The 21,773-nt window shown below is 40.0% G+C and overlaps 1 protein-coding gene across 6 annotated transcripts in view; it reads left to right on the plus strand.

Moving 5' to 3' along the window:
- CTBP1 (C-terminal binding protein 1) overlaps positions 1–21,773 on the plus strand; it is a 378,668-nt gene that overhangs the window by 152,975 nt on the left and 203,920 nt on the right. Inside the window, exon 1 of one of the 6 annotated variants that reach the window (XM_006111642.4) lies at positions 8,729–8,750. The exons of the other annotated variants lie outside the window; for them this stretch is intronic. Within the exon in view, the coding sequence (XP_006111704.1) occupies positions 8,744–8,750 (7 nt within the window). The 5' untranslated portion in view covers positions 8,729–8,743. Of the gene's footprint in view, positions 1–8,728; positions 8,751–21,773 lie in introns of those variants that run through there. 6 annotated transcript variants of the gene reach the window in all.

Consider the following 21,773-nt stretch of genomic DNA (forward strand, 5'->3'; position numbering starts at 1 on the left):
TCAGCACCACTACAAGAGGCTCCCCTGCTGGCCCAATGGGTGCTGCTAAGGGAAAAACTTTCTGACGATGCACGCATGCAGTGCATGCACACCTACATGGAATGGACACCTCTGAGAGGTAAATGGCCATTTTTTTGCTCTCCTGTTTAGGTAACATTATTTAGACTTGTTGCTGCTGGCATAATGAGCTAGCTATATATGTTTACCTTACAGTTTCTCTCATGATAGATCCTTTGCTTCTATGTCATTCTGGGCAAAAGATTTTATCTTCAGTTTTGTGCAAAATACAGACATTTCTTTCTAAAGCCATTAGCCAGAAATAGATACGTTAAAGACAAATGCCATAGACTAATCTTTGCATACCTACCATCTTGTCTCTTGTGTGCTGGGGGAAAAACAATGAATACCTTATCATTGTTATCAATACCATTGCTCTTAGGAGTCTTAGTTATGGACTAGGATCCCATTGCAGTATATACCTAGAGCAAAAAGTTAGCTTCTTCCCCAAACATGTCTGTTTCAATGCGATTATGTACTTTTAAATTGGAAGGTAACTAATATAGAGAATATTTTACCCAAATTGCAAGCATAAATGTATTTTTGAAAGAACAGAGAGGGAAATTTAGTCAGTAGTAAACATCCCATCTCTCAAGTTTTTTTTCTAAAATTTTACTATATTTATCCATTGTGATTCTGATAAAACTTCTGGTTTCTTAGAGGACATTGAACTTGAATATAACACCAATTGTTTTCTTATTAACATATTTTTGCTGTGAACCTTTTCCCCCATTGATATGAAAAATGCCCCCCTGAAATCTGTTGTATTGACCATGAGTATTTTCAGTTTTTGATGAAGATTAAGGCAGCAAAGAAAGAATGGTATTGGTGCTGGTAGTTTTGCAAAATGATGTGGTTATGAGTTTATTCTATCCCAAGCTCGCACTTTAAGTAAAGGATGAATCTATTTTACTCTTCCATGGATCCACCTATTACAACAGATTTTGATTGTATGAACAGTGTTTGCTCATGTGCCTGAGATCAGAAGGTCTTGAGACTATTTAGTTTGATGAAGAATTGTATCATCACTTAAAATCTGTGTGGAGAGACACTCATATATTTTCTATCAACTATTATGTTTTCATTATCTTGCTATTCTGGACAATGGATAAGAGACACTGGATGTGGTTTAATTAAGCTCCAACTTTAGTATTAGTGGTCTGGGAATACCTGGTAGATAAAAATGTACAGTAAAGGTAATTCCATAATCATTTCAATATATAGCCAGGGAGCTTCTGCCAGTTATCCCTCTTTCCTATCTTGTTCCCACTGCCTGGGACCTTACCATTCCCTCTCCCCTCCAGTGAGAGTTAAGATCAGCTGTAAAAGGAAGGGAGTAGGGTTGGCTCTTTGTATGTCAGTTGTCGGCATCCTGAACATTCCTGTTTCCACTCCTTCAACAATGGCCTTTTTAAAATCTTTCTCCTGATTCATCTGTATCCCTTGCCTATGGAGTACCTGCACTTGACATCTGCCCTACATCAATAAAATGAGTTGTGATGTCATGGCCTATCTGTTTCACGTTTGCTCCCAACTAAGCCCTCCTGAATCTTCTATGTGGAAGATGACCCCCTTCCCCACCCGCCACATACACACTTTGCCTTAACCAGTCTTGAGAAAGGAGTAGCTAGAGAAGGGGTGGGCAATAAGTAGCTTGTGGTCCAGATGTGGTTTGCCAGGGTTAGCCCCTAGCAGGCTGCCAGACACTTTATTTATGTGTGTACCCTCACGGGTAGCTGCTTGCAGCTGCCATTGGCCATAGTTTGTGCTTTCTGTCCATTGGGATCTGTGGGAAGTGGTGCAGGGTGGGCTACAACTTCCCACAGCTACCATTGGCTGAGTACACTGAGCTGTGGTCAACAGGAGCTGTGAGCAGCTGTACCTGCAGATGCACGGGTAACTAAAGCATCCGGCGGACTGCTAGGGGCTAACTCTGGAGAAGCTGCCACTGGTCTGTGCACCATTTATTGCCCACCCCTGAGCTAGAGCATTGCCCACAGTAGATCCTCATATTCCAAACTCATATTTCCCCACTTCCATCGATGGGAGGATGAGTATGCTCTGCCTGGTGCAGGTAAATGAGGGTTTCTCCTGCCCAGCACATATTTATATAACCTCCCTTCTTTTCTGGTCACCTGGGTGGTGGATCAATGTACCCACAACTCACCTACTCTGCAAAATTTCTCCATGTCTCTCTTAAAGAGATACACACCTTTTTTCAGCAAGCCAGACACCGGCCCGCCTGGTTAATGTATGGGATAGTCATTCTCTAAGTACTGTAAAGCAGGGACTGTGTTCCTTGCTCATAGGAGCCAACTCCGTGGGTACTCCCAGGCTGGAGCACCCACCAGGAAAAATTAGTAGGTGCAGAGCATCCATTGGTGCCAACCTCCCCCCTTTTTTCCTCTCCCCCACATCCTTTGTGCACTGGTATCCTTGCACTTACCAACTCTTCCCCTTCTTTCCCAACACTTCCAGAGTGCTGCAAACAGCTGATTCATGACATTTGAGCTCCAGGAAAGAGAAGCAGCGGAGATGGGGTGCACCCAGGGGAGGAGGGCAGGGGTGGAAATAGGGTAGGAAGAGGCGGGACAGGTTGAGGGTTTAGAGGAAGAAGAGGAGTAGGGGCAGGGCCTGGAGTGGAGGAGGTATTGATCCACTACCCAGCAAGATGAGAAGTCGGTGCTTATGGCCCTACTTATTAACTGCTGATACTTACATTAACCAAAGTTGCCTCACTGTTACTTTGTTCTCCCTGTCTCCCCCTCTTCCATCATATTGCAGAAGTCACCTGTTGGCTTGTGGGCTCTTTTGGGAGAGGACAGTCCATGTTACATGTGTACATGTAGAACATAGTACAATGATTGTGATACTCCTTGATGGTAGTTTTAGGCACTAGCACAGTGGTCCCCAATGCGGTGCCCGTGGGCGCCATGGCGCCCGCCGGGGCATTCGTGTGCGCCCGCCGACAACCTGGTCCGGCTCCGCCCCCGGCGCACAGGAGGCGCCGGCCCCAGGCGCGCGACGCGTACCGGCGCTGGGTGCGCGGCGCTCGGGCGGCCCCAGTCCCGGGGCACATGCGGGCGCTCGGGTGCGCGGTGCTCGACTGGCGCCGGTGCCGGCCCCAGGCACGTGGCTCGGGCGGCAGCGCTGGCCTCGGGCCCACGGCACAAGGTGCTCGGGCGGCTCCAGCTCCGGCCCTAGGGCACACGCCGGCGCCGGGTGCAAGGGCATCCCAGTCCCCTGGCGTGCCCCCGGACGCGCGGCCCTGCCCCCGGCGCCCGGTGCGTGAGTGGCCCCCACCTCCCGGGTGCCCGGCACGTGAGTGGCCCCACCTCCTGGGCGCCTGGGAGCCTCTAAAGGTTGGGAACTACTGCACTAGCACAATACAAATATATAATAAGAACAAATAGTTTGCACTACTCCAGATATTTTTCACAGTCATCTGTGTTACTTTATGTATAGAAGACTAAAACCATGCTGTTCTAATAGATGAATGAAAGACAGAGTTTCTACCATAAATTCCTCAGATCTCGCAATAATGAGCTTATTATGCATGCCTAAGTACTAAGTAAGTCCCTACTCCTGTAAGTTCTTTTACTTGGGGACCTCTGCACCCACCCACACAGCTTTATTAAAGTTAGTGGGGCTCTCTTCAGACTCAAGAGTCTATCCATTGTGGAATCTGAGAGTAAGGTATAACTTATAGATGGATTATTAGCATTTGCATGGGGAATAAGACCAAGCATTAGACTTATTTGTTAATGCTCACATTACAGGAGTTCCAATGCTTTAAGTGTTTTATTTCTTGTGAGATGCTGGTGCCAAGGATACTGAACAACTAAGATTTCCAGAGTGCCATTACATTCAGAGCTCACATTTCAAATATGGGAACGATACAGGAATTACTAGATGTAATTCTACAGTCTCTGTCATGCAAGAGGTCAGACTATGTGTCCCTACTGATCTTAAAAGTCTTAAAAAATATGATCATTTCACCCTTAATGAAGAAAAGTACCATCTATATGGTTGGCTATTGTACAATAGCAAAAAAAAATCCATTTGTCACATCCAGATTCAGGGCACTATATAGGTAATCTTCAGGTATTTATATGCAGTAGCTGGACAGTTTATTTTGGTACAATTTGTTCTTGACAAATCCATGCTGACTATTACTTACTTCATTATCTTCTAGATGTTTGTAAACTGACACTCTAATTATTTGCTGCATTATCTTTCCTGGTAAAAAAAGAAACAGGAAGTTAAGCTGACGGACCTGTAATTTCCTACATTATCCTTATTTCCAGGGCTTGCCAAATTGCGGTGAACCTTACTCGCCAGCCGCGCTATCCGGCGATCTGCACATGTGCAGATAGTTCTGCGCTTGTGCAGATCGCCCGAACCCGGCTCTTCTGGGTTGCAATCTACTTGCCATGGGCAAGTAGATTACATTATTTGTCGAGCCCTGCTTATTTCCCTTTTTATAGATGGGCACCGTATTTACCCTTTTCCAGTGTTCTGGAATCTCTCCTGTCTTCCATGACTTTTCAAAGATGATGGCTAATGGCTCAGATACCTCCTCAATCCGCTCCTTGAGTATTCTAGGATGCATTTGATCAGGCTATGGTGACTTGAAGCTATCTAACTTGTCTAAGTAATTTTTAACCTGTTGTTTCCAAAACCAAAACCAAAACAAAGTCATTAAGCACCTCTGCCATTTCCACATTTTCTGTGATTGTTTTTCCCTCTTCTTCCTCCTGATTAGGTGGTCTGTGGTAGACCCTGCCACCAGGAGTTAACCCTTTTTTTACCCCCTTTATCTTTACAGAGAGACTTTCAACAAATTTGTCTCCTATTTCCATCTCAGTCCAAGTGCATACATTTTTATATATAAGGCAACACCTCCTCTCTTTTCCCCGTCTGTCCTTTCTGAGAAAGCTGTACACTTCTGTATCAATATTTCAGTCATGCCTGTTCTCCCATGAAGTCTCCTTGATGCCAGCTATGTCATAATTGTGTTTATTTACTATCATTTTGAGTGCTTCCAGTTTATTCCCCGTACTTCTCACTTTAATATACAGATATCTAAGATACTGATTTGTTTTCTGCCTATCCCCTAAATTCTGTCTCTCCCCTTCCCTCCCCCCCTGCCTGATTGGGCCCTATCTCACAGGTCTGTGTATTTGGCTTACCTGTGTATTTGGTCACATGCCCCTTTAGAACCTAGTTAAATAGCCTCCTCAGTAGGTTAGCCAGTCTGTTTCCAAATATGCTCTTCCCCTTCCTCAATAGGTGGACCTCCATCTCTGCTTACAAATGTACAGATTTGTACCCATCTAGGAATACATATTTATATACATTTAAAAATCTGTATATATAGGAACAAAGAATGCAGCCTATATTTACATGATGGACTGTATCCTGGGAAGCAGTGACTTTGAAAAAACTGAGTTTAGTGGTGGATAATCAGCTGAATAAGGGCTCCCGGTCTGATGCTGTAGCCAGAAGAGCCATTGCGATGCGATAGTTGCATAACCTGGGGATCTTGGAGTAGGAGTAGAGAGGTTATTTTATCTCTGTGTTTGTCCATGGTTTGTTGCCAGAATTCTGTGTACAGTTCTGGTACCCACAACTTCAGAAGGATGCTGGTAAATTGGAGAGGGTTCATAGAAGAATAACTGGAACACATGCTTTATAGTGAGAGACTCAAACAGCTCAATCTATTTTTTTTTAAACAAAGAGAAGGTTAAGGGATGACTTAATGACAATCTATAGGTATCTCCATGGGGAACAAATATTTAGTAATGAGCGCTATAATCTAGCATGGTCCAATGGCTGGAAGTTAGTCAAATCCAAACTGTAAATAAGAAATAAATGTGTAATGGTGAGAGTATTTAACCATTGGAACAATTTGCCAAGGGTCATGGCTGATTTTACATCACTGACCATTTTAAAATGAGGATTGGATGATTTTTTATCAGGGACACGGCAAAAATCACTCATGGGTCACTCAGTCCTGTGGTGGGCATGGAGGCTTAGGAAGGGGCCAGAAATGAAAGGTTCAGGATGTGGAAGATGGTTCTGAGTCAGGCAGGGGATTGGGATGTGAGAGGGGATGAGGGCTGTGGATGGCACGGGGCCCAGGGCTAAACTGGGGATGAGGAGGTTGGAGTGCAGGAGGGGACTCTGGGGTAAGGCCAAGGGATTGGAAGTGCAGGAGTGGACTAAGGAATGGGGCAGGGGCTTGAGGTGCAAGTTCAGAGTCTGGAAGGAGTTAGGATGGAGGAGAGGGTGCTGATATGGGGCAGGAGGTTGAGGGGGTAGGCTGTGGTCAGGTGTCATTTACCTGAGATGACTTCTGGTCAGCAACACAGTGTTGCTGCCTGCCCTGGCTCTATACTGCTCCCAGAATTGGACACCATGTCCACCTCCTTGGCAAAAGAGCCAGACAGCTCTGTGTGGTGCGCACTGCCCGTATGAACAGACACTGCCTTCCAGCTCCAATTGGCCATGGTTACAATCCCTATGGGAACTGCAGAACCACTGCTGGGGATGGGCCAGCACACAGAGTTTCCCTGATCTTCCTTGGTCCTAGGCACCGCCAAACCATGCTGGGGCTTCTGGCCCTCGGTGCATAGATTTGCCATGGGCCAGATTAAATTGAGCAGCGTGCCAGATCTGGACCTCAGGCTGGAGGTTCCCCATCCCTGTTCTAAGAAATATACAGTAGGAATTATTTTGGGGGAAGGAGGTGACACTGGGTGATCACAATAGTCTCTTATGTGGACTTGGAATCTATGAATTATGTATTCTTAAGATAATATTATCTAGAGAAAGTATATGTTCCAATAATGATCCCTATTAACATGTGTGATTCATTAAGAATTTATTTGGAGCATAGTAATGCTCCTTGGTAGGTAATCATTTAAAAAATTATTTTAAACACAAAAATCAACAAGATATTAGCGAAAATAAATTATAGAACAAGGGAAATCTAAAATGTAATTATTATTGTGGATATGGTAGAGGATTCTATAACCACCATTCAGTGATTTTTTTCTGTATATTGGTTTGTGCTTTATAAAACATGTTTATAGACTATGTCAGCAATGTTCTTTCCCAGTTACTGTTGCAAAGACTATTTTTGCAGTTTATCACAAAATGCCAGATTTGCTCAGCATGTAATTAAATCTTATGCTTGGAAGCATCCACATTACTTTGGTTATCATGAAATTATTCTTTAATAAAAATGTATGCTTTGTGATCTATATTTTATTAATTTGGTGAGTCAGTTTATCGATTGTTGCAGATGCCATGAATGTATAATTTGTCACTGTTATTGGTTGCCTGTCAGCAGTTACTATCACCACGGAGTTCTTGGCTTTTGGGGCACCTTAGAATTATGTCTTTCTTGATTTGCAAAAGAAAAGCTTTCTATGGTAGATTGTCATCAAGACTTCTATTGATATCAGCTCCATCATTTAATGGCATAAATTATATAGTATTCGGAAATGCTATAAATGAATTAATAACATGGCCTGTTTAAGCTAGAGTTTGCAACAAATATGATTTTTATTTTGGGAGCATAGGACATGTAAAAAAGTGTGGAATCATAAAGGAGAAACTCAATTTTTCTCAATCTTTTATGTTAATTTCAAACCTATGAAATTTTGGAATCATCAGATGGTGAAACACAAAGAAACATTATGAGTTTTTCTATTTGTTTTTTTACTATAACTAGCTTTCTGGTTTTAAGATTTTCCAATGATGAGCTGTGTGGATGCAATACTTTATTTTTAGAACTAGAAAAGGAGGTTTTACAGAGAAGGGATCTAATTTTGAAATTTTAGCATCCAATTTATAAAAAGGAAAAGGAGAATTGATGGATTAATGCAGTTATTGTTTCTAAAGTTGTTGGATTTGGCTTACTGATTAAGAGGATAATTTAACATTTTCTTTAGAGTTTTCCACATAAATAAGGTAATGTTCCACACAATAAGGTAATTTAAATCTTAGCATCCCAAAATGTAGTTGTGTGGTTAAAACATTTTTTTTCCCAAAAAGGCCAAGTAGAGTTCACAATATAAATGCATGATCTGTTAAATATGTATGTATTGTCTGCATTTGGATATATGAAAAAATGTTTGTAAACAGCTGCTCTGTTTCTCTTTTTTGATCCTGTATTTTGTTTGAATTAAGCTTTTTTTTTTTTTTAAATGAACTAACATTTTGGATACTCCTAAATATTTGCATTTTTCTGACACTAAATTGAAATCAGTGTTCATTTTCAGTCTCTTTCTATAAAGAGGTAATTGCATCGGGGGCTCTTAAAGTTTAAATTTATAATTTAAATTTTAGAAAATGCAAAATTGCATTCTGACTGCTTCTGTCAGACAAAAAGCAATCTTACTGAGTAACACAAAGACAACCCTTTATTTCTTAATCTTGACTAGTTTATATTATGTTAGCCATCTCTGAAAGGGTTTTTTATTATTATTATTTCCCCTCCCCCAGCCTTTTGCTGTCTGACTGAGTAATGAGCTATGATATGGTTGGCTAACATCCAATGGTAGGTGCTTGCGATTGGCTAACTTGGAATGCCTGTGTATGCTGATTGGTCTTGAGCCTCTTTGCTTCATATTTTCACAAGCACTAGCATATTCTGGTTGAAAAACTGAAGGTGGGGATGCAAGGTTTGTATAATCTTTCATTTTCCTTTCATTCTTTCATCTACATAATCAGCAGCAAATATTAAATAGTCTCCCTTGACTGTCATAATGAGGCTGGATTCATTTTTATGATGTGAAAAGCCTTGGGTGGGGTGCCTCTGATCCCATGCTGGGCAGTTCTGCTGCGAGTGTGTTATAAGAGGATGAAAAGGGGGTGGCTTGTATATTTAATAAGCACAAGCTGTGCCGGGATTGAGCTGTTATTTTCTGCTTTTCTGAACTCTGAGGCACAGGTTTATCAGCATAAAATTACACATCCTGGTTTGTTCTATTGTTGTGAATCAGAGATCATAAATATTTTTCATGTGTTTGGAAATGCATTGATTTTTGAAGGGACTCTTTGTTGTATGAATAGAAACCCTTTATGTAAATGTCCATATGAGGATATACAAAGGCTATTGTTTAGCAGAAGTTTGTGCAAAGAGCTAGTCTCGAGGGCAGGATGGGAAAGCCCCATATAAAAATGATAACAGGAGCTGATTTTTTCCTCCTTGTTCGGAGCACACATTGTTAAAATGTGAAATGCCAAAAACAGAGTTTTGATAAAACAGTTTTTATTTGGGCTACAATTGTCACTATTTTTGAAACAAAACTGTTTTCAGTTGATTTGATTCAGATTTCTACTAGTGACCTGAGAGAGATTGCTACTGGGATTTGAATTTTATGTATATTCTTCAGTATGTATTATTGATACCAAACATAGCATTGAGTGGTAGAAAATTGACCAAAATAAACTTTATGAAGGCTGAGTTTATCATGCTGAGCATTTATGTAATGATTTAAAAACTGAGGTTTGTACATTTTATTTAAAAGCATTGTTAGAACCTAATTAGACCATCAGATTCTTTGCTGGAAAAGCATAATTCATTAACTGTGAAAATTGGTTTAGCAATTTCATACTTTTTCTGCGATATCAAAGAGCAACTTACAGTTAGAAATGAACGTATTTGTGTTTCATCATCTAAATATCTTTTACTTTACCTTTACTAAATTAAAAACAAAGTGTAGTAATGAAGTTAAAAGAGAGACAGATTATTTTTTATATTTGTTCGCTCATTTTTTCCCCTGACCTGTTGCAAATACTCTTGTTTATGGCTTGAGGGACAGTATTGCATTTATTTTATTTTCTATCATGACTCTGGTCTTGTCATTCCTTTTCGGGAATTGTTTGGAAATGTTCAGGCATCTGTTTATATTGTTTTCTGCATGCATTTCAGATGAATAAAGGTGTTTTTTTATTGAAAGTTTTAACATTTAAGTTTCCTAATATGTCTAATTTTAGCAAGGTTATTTCTGATCTTGGTACTTTTTAGGAATGAACAATGTCTCAAATATTTTGTCAGAGTAATTTTTTCAGCATTTAAATTGTGTCTTGCACAATTGTGATAAGGTGAAAGCTTTCAGTGAGCTGAGTATCCTCAAAATGTATTCTGTTCAGTAAATGTAGTCCCAATTCTACACTCCTTATTCAGGCAAATCTCCCACACTCAGTAGTATTCCCAAGCACTAGATAATAGTTGAAGTTGTATTACATTCACAAATTGACTTTGATATTATTCAAGTAAATCGTAACTAGGGTTGCCAAGTGTCCAGTTTTGAACTGGACAGTCCAGTATTTGAGCTTTCTGTTCAGGTAACAAATTGAGAAAATATAAATGAGAAAGTATAAATGTCTGGTATTTTCTAAATAAGATGTAGTGTAGATTGTGATGTAATGTCAAGTGAGTTCGGTATTTTTGTTGAAACCATCTGGCAACCCTAAACAAATGTTAAGCTGCTAGTTGTCTAACTTTGCCAGGTTAAAGGCCAGAGCCTGAACATCTTTCTCAGGCACAATTTTCATTGAAATCAGGAGAATCAGGTCTTTAATGTGCCCATGTTCAATTAGATATCTAGAACAGCACTTCTCAAACTGTAGGTTGGGACCTCATTTTAATGGGGTCATCTGGACTGTCATTAGAATTGACATAGCTCCAATTGCATAGCTTATTTCAGCTTTAGCCCTGTTGTGTAGACGTGCCCCAAGTGATCATGAACACATAAGCAGTTCATCTGGTTTCATATAAATTTTTTTTTATTCAGAATGAAATGTTTTATTTAATAGATCTGATTATATTTTTGTAATCTGGTATTTATACTTATATAACATGCTTTCAAAGAAAATATAATGGCATTTCCTTAAAGTGTTTAAAAGGTTATATAGACTAAATATCTCTTCACTAATTTTCATTGTACACGGACATTGATTTTCAGAATTCCCTTGCAGAATAATACCTTATGGAATTCTGTGTCTGTGTTGGGAATTTGTGAATACAAATGGAAAATGATGGAATTCTAACCATTTTAGGCCAAACTGTGGCTAGGTTATCATGGCAGTGCACATTAGCTACTCACATCATGGGCTGAAGCATTGGAGAGGGAGGCAGAGCTGGTATTTGCAGAGCTGGTATTTCTCTCCCCCTGCACAGGTGAGTAGAAGGGACAGAGCCTTCCTCCCTCTCACAACATGCCCAACCAGCATGTGTTGCACTAGGTATAGTCTTAGTGCAGTTTACAGCTGGAGAACTGAATGCTCCAAGGGCAAAGTAGCAGTTTGAGGCTTCTTATTCTGTGCTTCTGGCTAATACACTCTTGTCCCCTCTGTTAAATGCGAACTATTTCCTTTATTTTCCGGGTGAGAAAAAAAACCTAGAGTAAACTAAAAGAAAAAATAATTGAAGAGCTAGTTCTCCAAATGATCAAACAAGAGAATAAAGATATTTGGTTGTTGTTGTTGGGTCTTTTTGTTTTTTTGTTTTTGTTTTCCACAGATTAAAATAATGATGTTCCCAGCCAATTTGCAATCTCGGTAATTTTTCTTCATTATAATCCTGGATAATAGCCGACTATGGGACTTTCAAAGAGTTACGTGCAGGTACAACAGTTCATCCCTGCAGAGTTATTTACAGGATCCGGGCCTATGCACATGCATAACTATAATCACAAATAGTCTCACTGAACTACTTACATGATTCAAATGATCACCTAAGGCTTAAATGTTTGCAGGATCAGGGCCTTAATTGTGTGCATGAGTGAGTGTGTGTGTTTAAATTCAAACAGTCTGTTTTCTTGCCAGTAGTAGTGAGTTCCTCTGTACTATAAGGTCTCATATTCATAACTTTAACCTTTAGCTGCAATGTTAATTTTAAAATTATAATTTCATATTTAAACATGAAGTTCAGTAGGTGCAGTCTGAAGTTATTGTAAATGCATACTTACAGTGACCACAGAAAACAAGGGTGGTGAAAAGTTTTTAAAGATTTGTGATTTTTCCCAATTCATTTAGTAATAATGTGTTAATGTTGTTACTAATCCCTCCATCACTTGCTGCCAATTTATTATGAAGTGCAATGTGCAGACTTTTCTGCTGCTAGATTAGTTTTAAGTAAAGAAATAGTCTAAGAGTATAAGGATTTTTACACTCCACTTGTCACAATTTACTGTGTTTAGGAAACATTTGGGACTGGTGTTTTTCTCTGGGACTGCTTAGATTGCAAAGCATGAACATTGAGAAAAAAAAAACAGTATGGCAGGAATGGTATACGTTGGCATGTGTGGAGGTGTTTTGAAGTTTGGGAAGCCATGGAAATTAAAGCCAACTTGCAGAAAAAATGTTATTAATCTTGTGCATAAGATTTTCATGTTGTTGAAAACTTGATGGAGTGGATGTATATATTTTAAAATATGAATTTAGTTTCAGTATTAATTATTTCTTCATGACCCAGAAGATCCCTTACTGGCCTTGCACCTTCTTCCTACCCTATGCCTCTCCTCATGACCTTCATAGTGGCTGACCTCCTGCAGAGGTGGATTAAGATTTATTGGGGCCCTGAGCACAAAGAATGTTTTTGTCCCCACACCTCCTTTGCCTCCTGCTTTTTCTCTACCCACCCCAAGGCTCTGCCCAGGCCAGAAGCTGGAGCTAGACCATGTTACAAGAGGGTGCTCAGGGAAGCCCGGGTTGCTGTGGGGAGCCCTGGACCCTCCATTTTGCTTTGGTGGCGTGACTCATGGGACAGGGACACAGTGTGGGGGTTGTTCTCTGGCCTTGCAGCCACCCATCCTGGGCTGGTAGAGGATCCAGGGCTCCCTACAGAAACTAGGGCTTCTTAGGCAACTGTTAACCTGGCCTGGCTCTGGCTTCTGGCCAGGCCAGGGGTGGGGCCATGGAGGGAAGAGGAAGAGGAGGAGGCCTGGCTTCAGGGGAAGAGTTGGGGTAGAGCCACAGTTCTGATGCCGGTGGCCCTCTCCACTTCTACTCAGGTTCTGCTATTCCTGCAGGGGCTCCCAAATCAGCCAGGGCTCCTGAGTATAGGTCCCTTGGGCCCATATGTTAATCCATCACTGGCTGCTAATGAGTGCAGGAAGCCCTAGTTTAGCAGATCTGCATTTATAAGTTCAAGTGAAAGAGGGGCCCTTTTCTGGCATTGTGCAGATCCTTGCGTTCAAAGGGGTTGGTCTTCTTAAGGACCTCCTAGACTGATCAAAGTCAGACATTCCAATGATATCAAACTAGATAAACACCACAGCTGGAGCTACCTGTAAGGCCACTGCTATCTCCTAATTCAGCCCCACCTTTACATGATGCCTATCCTCAGTCAACCAATTAGTGATTGCTAGGCTTTGGGGAGGGTGGGGACAGTTGATATTTTGCATATTTATAATTTGCTAAATTGTAAATGCAGATCTGTATATAAAATTATATACTTTTGATTATATCCCCCTACTTCTACCCTATATATGCCACGCTGTAAGCTCTTTGGGACAGAGACCATGTCTTCATATGTATTTGTATAGTACTTGAAGCTAGAGCCTGACTGAAGCCTCTGGATGCATTTGCAACATACATATTTAACAAATGTCTATAGCTTCTTGTAGAACTATGCACTACTTTATACGAGAGTCATTTTTATGACTTATACTTAGTATAGAGTACTTACACAACAAGCTACAGATTAAATAAAATAATATAGGGTGATAATTACATTTTTGTTATGCACAAGCAACCTACATTGATTTACATGGTCTATATACTTGATCATTATTCAACAAGGAAAAACATGCAAGACACATTGTATAATTTGAAAGAATATTATGTGATCGTGAAATTAAGGTCTATGCTATAATGTTATACACTGAAGGGCTGCTGTTACAGTTGCAAGTATGGGCTTAACTCTATTTCCTGACTTTTGACTGCTTAAATATCCAAATCAATATTTTCTTAATTGCTTTTCATGAATATTCCATAATAAATTAGAAATTTTTCTCAAACCCAGAACATCTTATAACACATGGTTATTGACTTGTTTTTTTCATTTGTGTTCTCTTGCTTGCTGCTGTTGTCATAGTAGCTAAGCAACAGGATTTTCACAATATATAAGCATAGGAAAGCTAAGGAACAGTATCTGTTTGAACACCCAGGAGAGTTTCCCAGATTAGCTTCTTTTGTTGGATCTAGGTGCTTACTGTTAGATACCATGAGACAGTTTTGTCATCCTTACTCATAGTGGAATTAAGGAGGATACGTTCACAGAACAAAGTTCTCTCTAGTGAAAGGGTAGGAGTATTTGGCTCTGTTATCTTTACTTTTGGATTCTAACAGCTGAAATAAAATTAACATATTCACTATATCATGATGAAAGGGTGTGGGGAAAGGTACATGTATCTCTTCAGATATTTAATATTTCATTGACTACTGCTAATTGTTTTCCGAATTGATATTAGTTAATTGATGTGTTAAATTTAAAAATCATGTCCAACATGTAGTCATCATTATAATGAAGTATAATCATATGTTATATGTGAGGCAGTTTAGTTTGGTGGCTAAAACACAGGGAAAAGAATAAAAACTTTTGAGTTAATTCTAGCTCTGCCATTGACTTGCTGTGTAATTTTTGGGCAAGTCATTTAACCACCCTGTGCATCAATTTACCCATATGTAACTTGGGAATAATTATAGTACAGAGGAGTATTATAAGTCTTTATTTAATATTTCTGATACACTTTGAGATCCTCAGCTGTGAGGTTGTTAATGAGTTGGATTACTTGTTGGGCTGTGAAACCATTAACCTTTTTACTTTAGAAGTCACAATAGTGTCTAAATCATTAATGAATTCAGAATATTGCTTTTCAATTGGGAGCAAGTTTTCTTGAATGATTTTGTAATGGTGAAGAAAAATCAGTTAATTTGTAAAAGAATAACCAAAAGGAATCTTTTTATTTTAAGAGGATTTTTTTATTTAGTAAATTTGTTGTTTTAAAAATAAACCTGTCTTAAAATTAAATTTTAAATTATGGCAACCTAAGTTACCCTCTGTGCTAACTATGCTATTCATACAGGGGAAGAGGATTCAGGTAGTACATATTTGCTGCCAAAATGTTAGAGAAAGTTATTGTTTGAACAACTGGAATCAGAGTTTGTTAAAGACTTGAATCAACTTTTGACAGCAATAGTCCCGTTTGCAGGTGCAGAGAGAATATTTTCTCCATTTCAATGTATTCAACTAGTTCAGTGCAGTGACCCATTGATTCAAAGTTGAGAAACCAACTGTGAGGTAAGGGTGAGATCTACTAGTTTTAAAATCTTAAAGGACTTAGCAACCAGAAACAGTTAATTTCATTAACTAAGGACAATATTTGTTTGTTTGATAAATGATGTAGCTGTAAATGCAAAATATGTCTTGATAAACTTTTACTAGGTTTTTGTATGTATTCAGTACTGTTAACATAGTTTTAGCTAACTGATTACAACAATTTAAAAAGCTATTTTGTGTATTTCAGTTATCAGCCAAACTCAGCTTGATATAAATAATCAGTAAAAAATTCATCATCATCATCTAATAGATAAGAAATGTGTCATTCACTATTTCCTAATATAATATAAATGTAATGAGATTATGTTTGTAACTATGCTAGAGTCTACTTGTTAGCAAAAAGAACCCCCAAATCGCCCCTTATGAATCAACTTTTTTTTAAAGGAAAATAACTGAAACCAAAAAATGAAAAGCCTGATTAAAAATAACATAAATCAAGATTTCCTGCTGGTGATTTAAATAATGATTACAATTGGTGTTTTAAATTATTTTGATTTATATCAATCCACCCTGCATTTTATTATTTTACACGTCAGTGTTTTAGCAACAACATCATAGCTGTAAACATAAAAAAGAATTATTGGCAAGATTTTTAGGGTGTTGTGAGCATCTTCCTGTGGGATGCAAAAAGTGTGGAAAATCCAACTTGCCTTTGCCCATCCTGGCTATCATAGAGACTTGTGAAAATAAAATCTACAGATTATCATTTCAGTCAACAAATTTACTTCTCCAACAGTATATAGATAAACAGTTGCAACCACACTGCGATATGTTCTAACTGTATGCTGAGTGTTTGTAATATTATTCTTGGACAAAGATAATTAGCATCTCTTAAAGCACAGAAGAGCTGATAATTTTTGCTTTTGCCATTGTTTATTATACATGGTACTAAGAATAACACACTCTAAATAATTAGATATTTGCAGCAGGAACTTGAGAGAGTCGTGAAACTTCCTGAAGTTTTTTCTACCTTTCTCCTTAACAAAAAAAAATAGAAGCACTTTATGGGATAAGTTTGCCTTCTATCCATTGGCTTCCCCACTCCTCCCTTACATTTCAGAGTGGAAAAATGAAGCTCAGCTTATCTCCTCCCATAATAAGGAAGGAGCTGTGGGTAAAATTTTTTAGAAGGATTCCCTTGGGGGGATCCTTCTCATAGTACCCCATCAGGGTAAATGGAAGTAGGATTTTCCCAGTGGCTCCATGGAGTAAGATACGAGGCCTGTTGAAGATCTGCAAGGGTATAGCTTATTTCGAAATAACTTAGCTTATTTAATAGCAATAACTTATTTCAAAATAACGCGTCTACACAAAATGCATTTTGAAATAGCTTTTTCCTATTTTGAAATAGCGCGTCCACACTGAGTGGACGCTGAATCGCATTTAAGGCCAGCTGGAACCAGGTCTGGCAGGGCATCAGGTCAGGAGTTACTTTGTGTGGCTGCTGCCTGAGGATATCTGAGGCCTGTGCTTAAAGGGACTCCCCCTGGACAGCCAGTTCTCAGGTTTCCCTGCTTGCTTGCCTACCTCTCTGAGGGACAGCAAAGCATTTTGTCTCTGCGTGCTCTGATTGCCCTCACTCGGGGCACCACAACACTCTGCAACATGGAGCCAGAGCTGCCTCTGGCCACTCTGGTGCTTCTCATGGACACGTTGCTGCGAGCCTGGCTGCACTTTCTGCAGGCTGCCATCTGGGAGGTCCATCAGGGGGCTGTCAGTATCCAGGAGGCCTCGTGGGAGAGCTTCCATCCTGAGGAGCACTAAGAGCCTCCCTGGTCTACCCCACTGGGGGCTTGTGTCTCACGTCCTTCCACTTACCCCTCCCTAACCCCCCTTCCTGATGTCAAATAAAATACACATATTTTCATGAACACAAACTCTCTTTATTTAACAAAACTGGGGGGAAGGAGTGAAGCTCTGGTGAGACTGGGGAAAGGAAATGGGAGGGAAAGGAGAGAGGGTGGGAGAGAGGAGGGGGAAACCTGGGAGGAGGGAGCTGGAAGGGGGAAGCAAGAGGAAGAAGCGGGAGGGGAAGCTCAGGGCTCAGGCCGGACCAACTTGATTTTCATGCAAACCTGCTCCTGGGTTCGCATGTGGCCTTTGGTGGCCAGGCTGGCAGCTATCCTGCTATATATGGCCACATTCCCCCGTCTAGTGTGGAGATCATGGACATTGGGGGCATCCCCCCCAAACCTGAATAAGGTCCATGATCTCCACCCTGGACCAGGAAGGCGCCCGCCTTCTCAGGGCCCTGGCAGGCTCCTGGGAGCTGGCGGACTGCCACTGGATCAGGGCCACTGAATCAGGGGCAGTGACTGCTGGCTCTGGGCTAGCAGGCTTGGAGCTGGCACAGGCACTGTGGCCAGAGTCAACCCCTTTAAGGGCTCCGGGGAGGAGGGAGGGAGAGAAGTGTTCTTGGTTGAGGCTGGAGTGGCCACCAAGGCACCCTGGGAAGGCTAGAGGCCCCGTATTTCGATATAAGTTTCTACACCGCACTTATTTTGAAATAGCTATTTCGAATTTGGCATTATTCCTCGTGGAACGAGGCTTACCAAATTTGAAATAAGTGCTCTGCTATTTCGAATTAATTTCAAAATAGCGGTTTGGCTGTGTAGACGCTAGTAAAGTTATTAAATAATGGCTGTTAATTCGAAATAACTTTGCTGTGTAGACATACCCCAACAGATTAGAGCAACCCCAAAATGTCATGTCTCCATACCTCTGAACCTCAGCACTTGCTTGTGGATTCCAATGGAGCTACACTGCTAAATGCATACATGTGCTATTGAGGACCCTTTGCAACATGATGGGGTGAAGAAAATCAGTGAAGTCTTGTGAATTCTGCTTAACCTCTGGGACTGCACACCCTTTTCTCTGACCCACACTGTGTCCAGTCATTCCCCTATATGAACAATAAATAATAACCTTTCTGGGATTCAGAGGTGGGAAATGGTTCTGTACAGATGGCTAAGCAGTTCTCTTCAGTTTGGGAAGGGTGAGATCTATGTGCTAAGTTTCTGCTTTGTGCACAGATATATATAGATGATTAGGGACTTTCTGCTTTGCCCCTGAGTACGAGGCATGTGATTAAACACGATCTACTGTTACAGGTATTGGACAAAATTGCTAGAAACTTAGTAGTTACAAATAAAGAAAAAAACTGTGGCTAAAGAAGTATTTATTTGTAAACTAGGATTTTAAACTCGATAGCTTGTGTTTATATGTTTATAAAAAGTGTGAAATTAACTATTTGAAAAGGGTTTTATCTCATCTGATGTATAACTTTTGTATCTTCCTAGATCCTAGCACCTGTTTATGAAGAGTATTAATGATTACATCTGAATTCCATTGTGATCTATTAGTACCATACTCTTAAACTGAATGCCATGCATCAGGTTTCCTTCCCACTCTCCTCTGTTTTTACTATAGATGTCTAAGTCATGCAAAATCATCATGTATTTCAAACTATAGATACCCAGTTCAATAACCAATATTTCAGCAAAAACTTAATTTAAATGATTTCTACCCACACACACAAATACCATGTCACGTGATTCTTGTGAGTAAAAAATGGTCTCTTTTGATTCCCCCCCCCACTGTTTTTCTTTTTATTCATTAAGAGTATGTCTACACTACAGAGTTTTGTCGGAAAAACAGCCGTTTTTCTGACACAACCTGAGTTACGTCCACACTGCTGTTGTGTTCTTCCGAAAATAAATCAAAAGAACACAGGGGTTTTTCCAGCATTGGTAATACTCCTTCTGTGAGGAAGATGTCTTTTTCCAAAAGAGCTCTTTTGTAACAGGCATGTATGGACAGGCAAGAGGGAGTTCTTTCAAAAGAAGAGGAAAGAGGAAAAAGCACAGGTGCCCTGGTGGCCACTCCATCCATTATAATCACGGATGAAATGCGAGATAGTGTTGATTCAGTGTGGATGCTATCTTTCAAAAAAGCAGATTGCTTTTTCGATGCACTTTTGTGTGTGGACGCTCTCTTTCAAAGACGTTTTTTCGGAAGATCTTTTCTGAAAAAAGGTTCTTCTGAAAGAAGCCTGCAGTCTATATGTAGCCTAACTGCTTGTTGCCAGAAGCTCAGGAACATTCTACTGTTTCCTTCAGAATGTATACTGAGAAGTCCATTTTGAGTGGCAGAGAGTCAGTTCAGCTCAGAGTTGGTTTAACTCTTTCAGAAGCTCATGATAAATGTTCATTGCAATATTCCTGCATGGGAGCATTGCTTTCAAAAGTATTTAGTGCAATATTGTACCTATATTGTACTTTGCCTGTTGGGGATTCTTTGGTTTGTTTTGTCTATGGGGCTTATTGTCTAGTTGTTAATCTCTTGAAATTGGTTATATATTCATAACAAAGAGATATCTTAGCTGGACAGTCTGCACAAAAGATAAATACAGTCTTGTGATATAGGGAAAAAAACCTTTAGTCTCTGAGTTTAATCCTCTCATGCCAGAGCCATGAAAATTTTTGTACTGAAGCATAGGCAATGACACAGAAGCATGTGCTTGTCTTCAGAGAAAATGAGCTGCAAGAATCAACTTCTGGGAGTGTTGCCATAAGTGTCAATATTCTTTTTGAGCATCATCAGTGTGGGTTGTCTCCCATGTGAGTTTAGTGCGATGTTGCTTGTTGTATGGTGCTAGAGCTGAAAACCAGAGTGTTACTTGAACCTAGAATCTAAGTATGGATGCAGAGTGCAAAGATTTTGGCAAGTACAACTGAATTTAACTTTTGAGGAAACTTGCTGCGGTGGTTCCTTGGAATTTTAATTAAATGCTACATCCTTTAATTACATCAAGCAATAGTAATTTCCCACATCTTGTAAATTAATTGATCAGCACCCAAGGATACTGTATTTTGAGAATCAGTGTTCAAACTGGGCATCAATAGGCAATGCCAAAAACTTTTCTGCAGAAAAACACTAACTATCCATTCTGTTTCTGTGGAAAAGAATGACATGTTAGACAAATATTTATATATTTATTATGTTAAATTATAAATGTTTACTTGGGAATAAAGAAAATTGTATTTTGTTATGCTAATGGGAAGGAGGATTTTCTACCCATCCACATAGGTGCGGTATTCATGTGAGCTTTGTCTGTTGTCATCTGCACATGTGTATTTATTCTGAGTATCCTTAAACTGATGACTCTTAAAGAATACCAAAATCAGAGTGCTTTTCTTCCCTCTGAGGTGATACATTTTGTTCCCGGTTTCATCAGAACCGAACACTAAGCACATAAATAACCTAACGTGTGGATGATGAAAGCTACACATTCATATATTATAAGGCCAGAAGAGACCACTGTAATCATCTTGTGTGACCTCCTGTATAAAACAGGCATAAATATTTCTACATAACTAAATTTGTAGGCATAATTGCAGGTGTGATAAAATCCAGGTTTCTACAATTTTCATATTTCTCACTGATTTCCTTACACCTAAATAGAAGCACTTGTTTTAATGGGTACTAAACCCATACTCTTAATTGGATAATTATGCAGTGGTGCCATAATTATCAGGGGCAATGCTGTACAGCTTAATACCTAACTGCTACTTCTGTACTGCCCATCCCATTCCCTTTCCCCCAGTGCTTCCCTCTTTCTACCACCACAGCCCCTAGGGTTGATGGGACGGTAGAAGAAGGAAGGGAATGAAATATGAAGGGGAACATGCAGAACATGGGGGAGGAAGGAAGAAAGAAATGGATGCCCATGGGATACCTGAAGAGAAGAGGAAACGGAATGATTATTGCACAGGAAAATAGACAACTGGAAAAGTCTGAGGAGGTAACCTATAGAAAAGCAGGAAATGAGTAAGAAGCTGGGAAGAAAGTAGAGGGAAGGGAGTAACTTGAAAGGTAAAAATGATATAGTAATTGCTGGTGCACTGAGACCACTGCCCATCATGCTGACTCCTTGTACTCCACAGTCTATCATTCTCCATCTGCTGCCTCTTGACGTATAAGGAAGATCCTTAAGGCAAAGACCATCCTACATTACCTAGCTCAGCTCCAAAACTAGGCTCCTAGGGGATAATATAAATAATACTAGTAAGGTAGTTCAGTACAATTTTGGGGTTTTAAAAGGATGTTGGATAGATGATGCTCATCTTGAAGTGTAACTAGGTCATGCTTTATTCCCCCAACATTTTCAGATAGCTCTTGTGCCTCACTGTTTCTTGGACAGAAGTGGTTAGTCTTGGCCTTAAGTTTAAAAGAAAGAAAGGATGGCGGATAACAAAAAGTAGCATGAGAGGGGAAGTGAAGCTGGGAACTTACTTTAGAATTATTAGTTTTATTATCTGACAAACAGAAAAAACATGGAGTTGGAGATAATTTG

This window comes from Pelodiscus sinensis, chromosome 5 (genome assembly GCF_049634645.1).
Source record: "Pelodiscus sinensis isolate JC-2024 chromosome 5, ASM4963464v1, whole genome shotgun sequence".
Taxonomy (NCBI): domain Eukaryota; kingdom Metazoa; phylum Chordata; order Testudines; family Trionychidae; genus Pelodiscus; species Pelodiscus sinensis.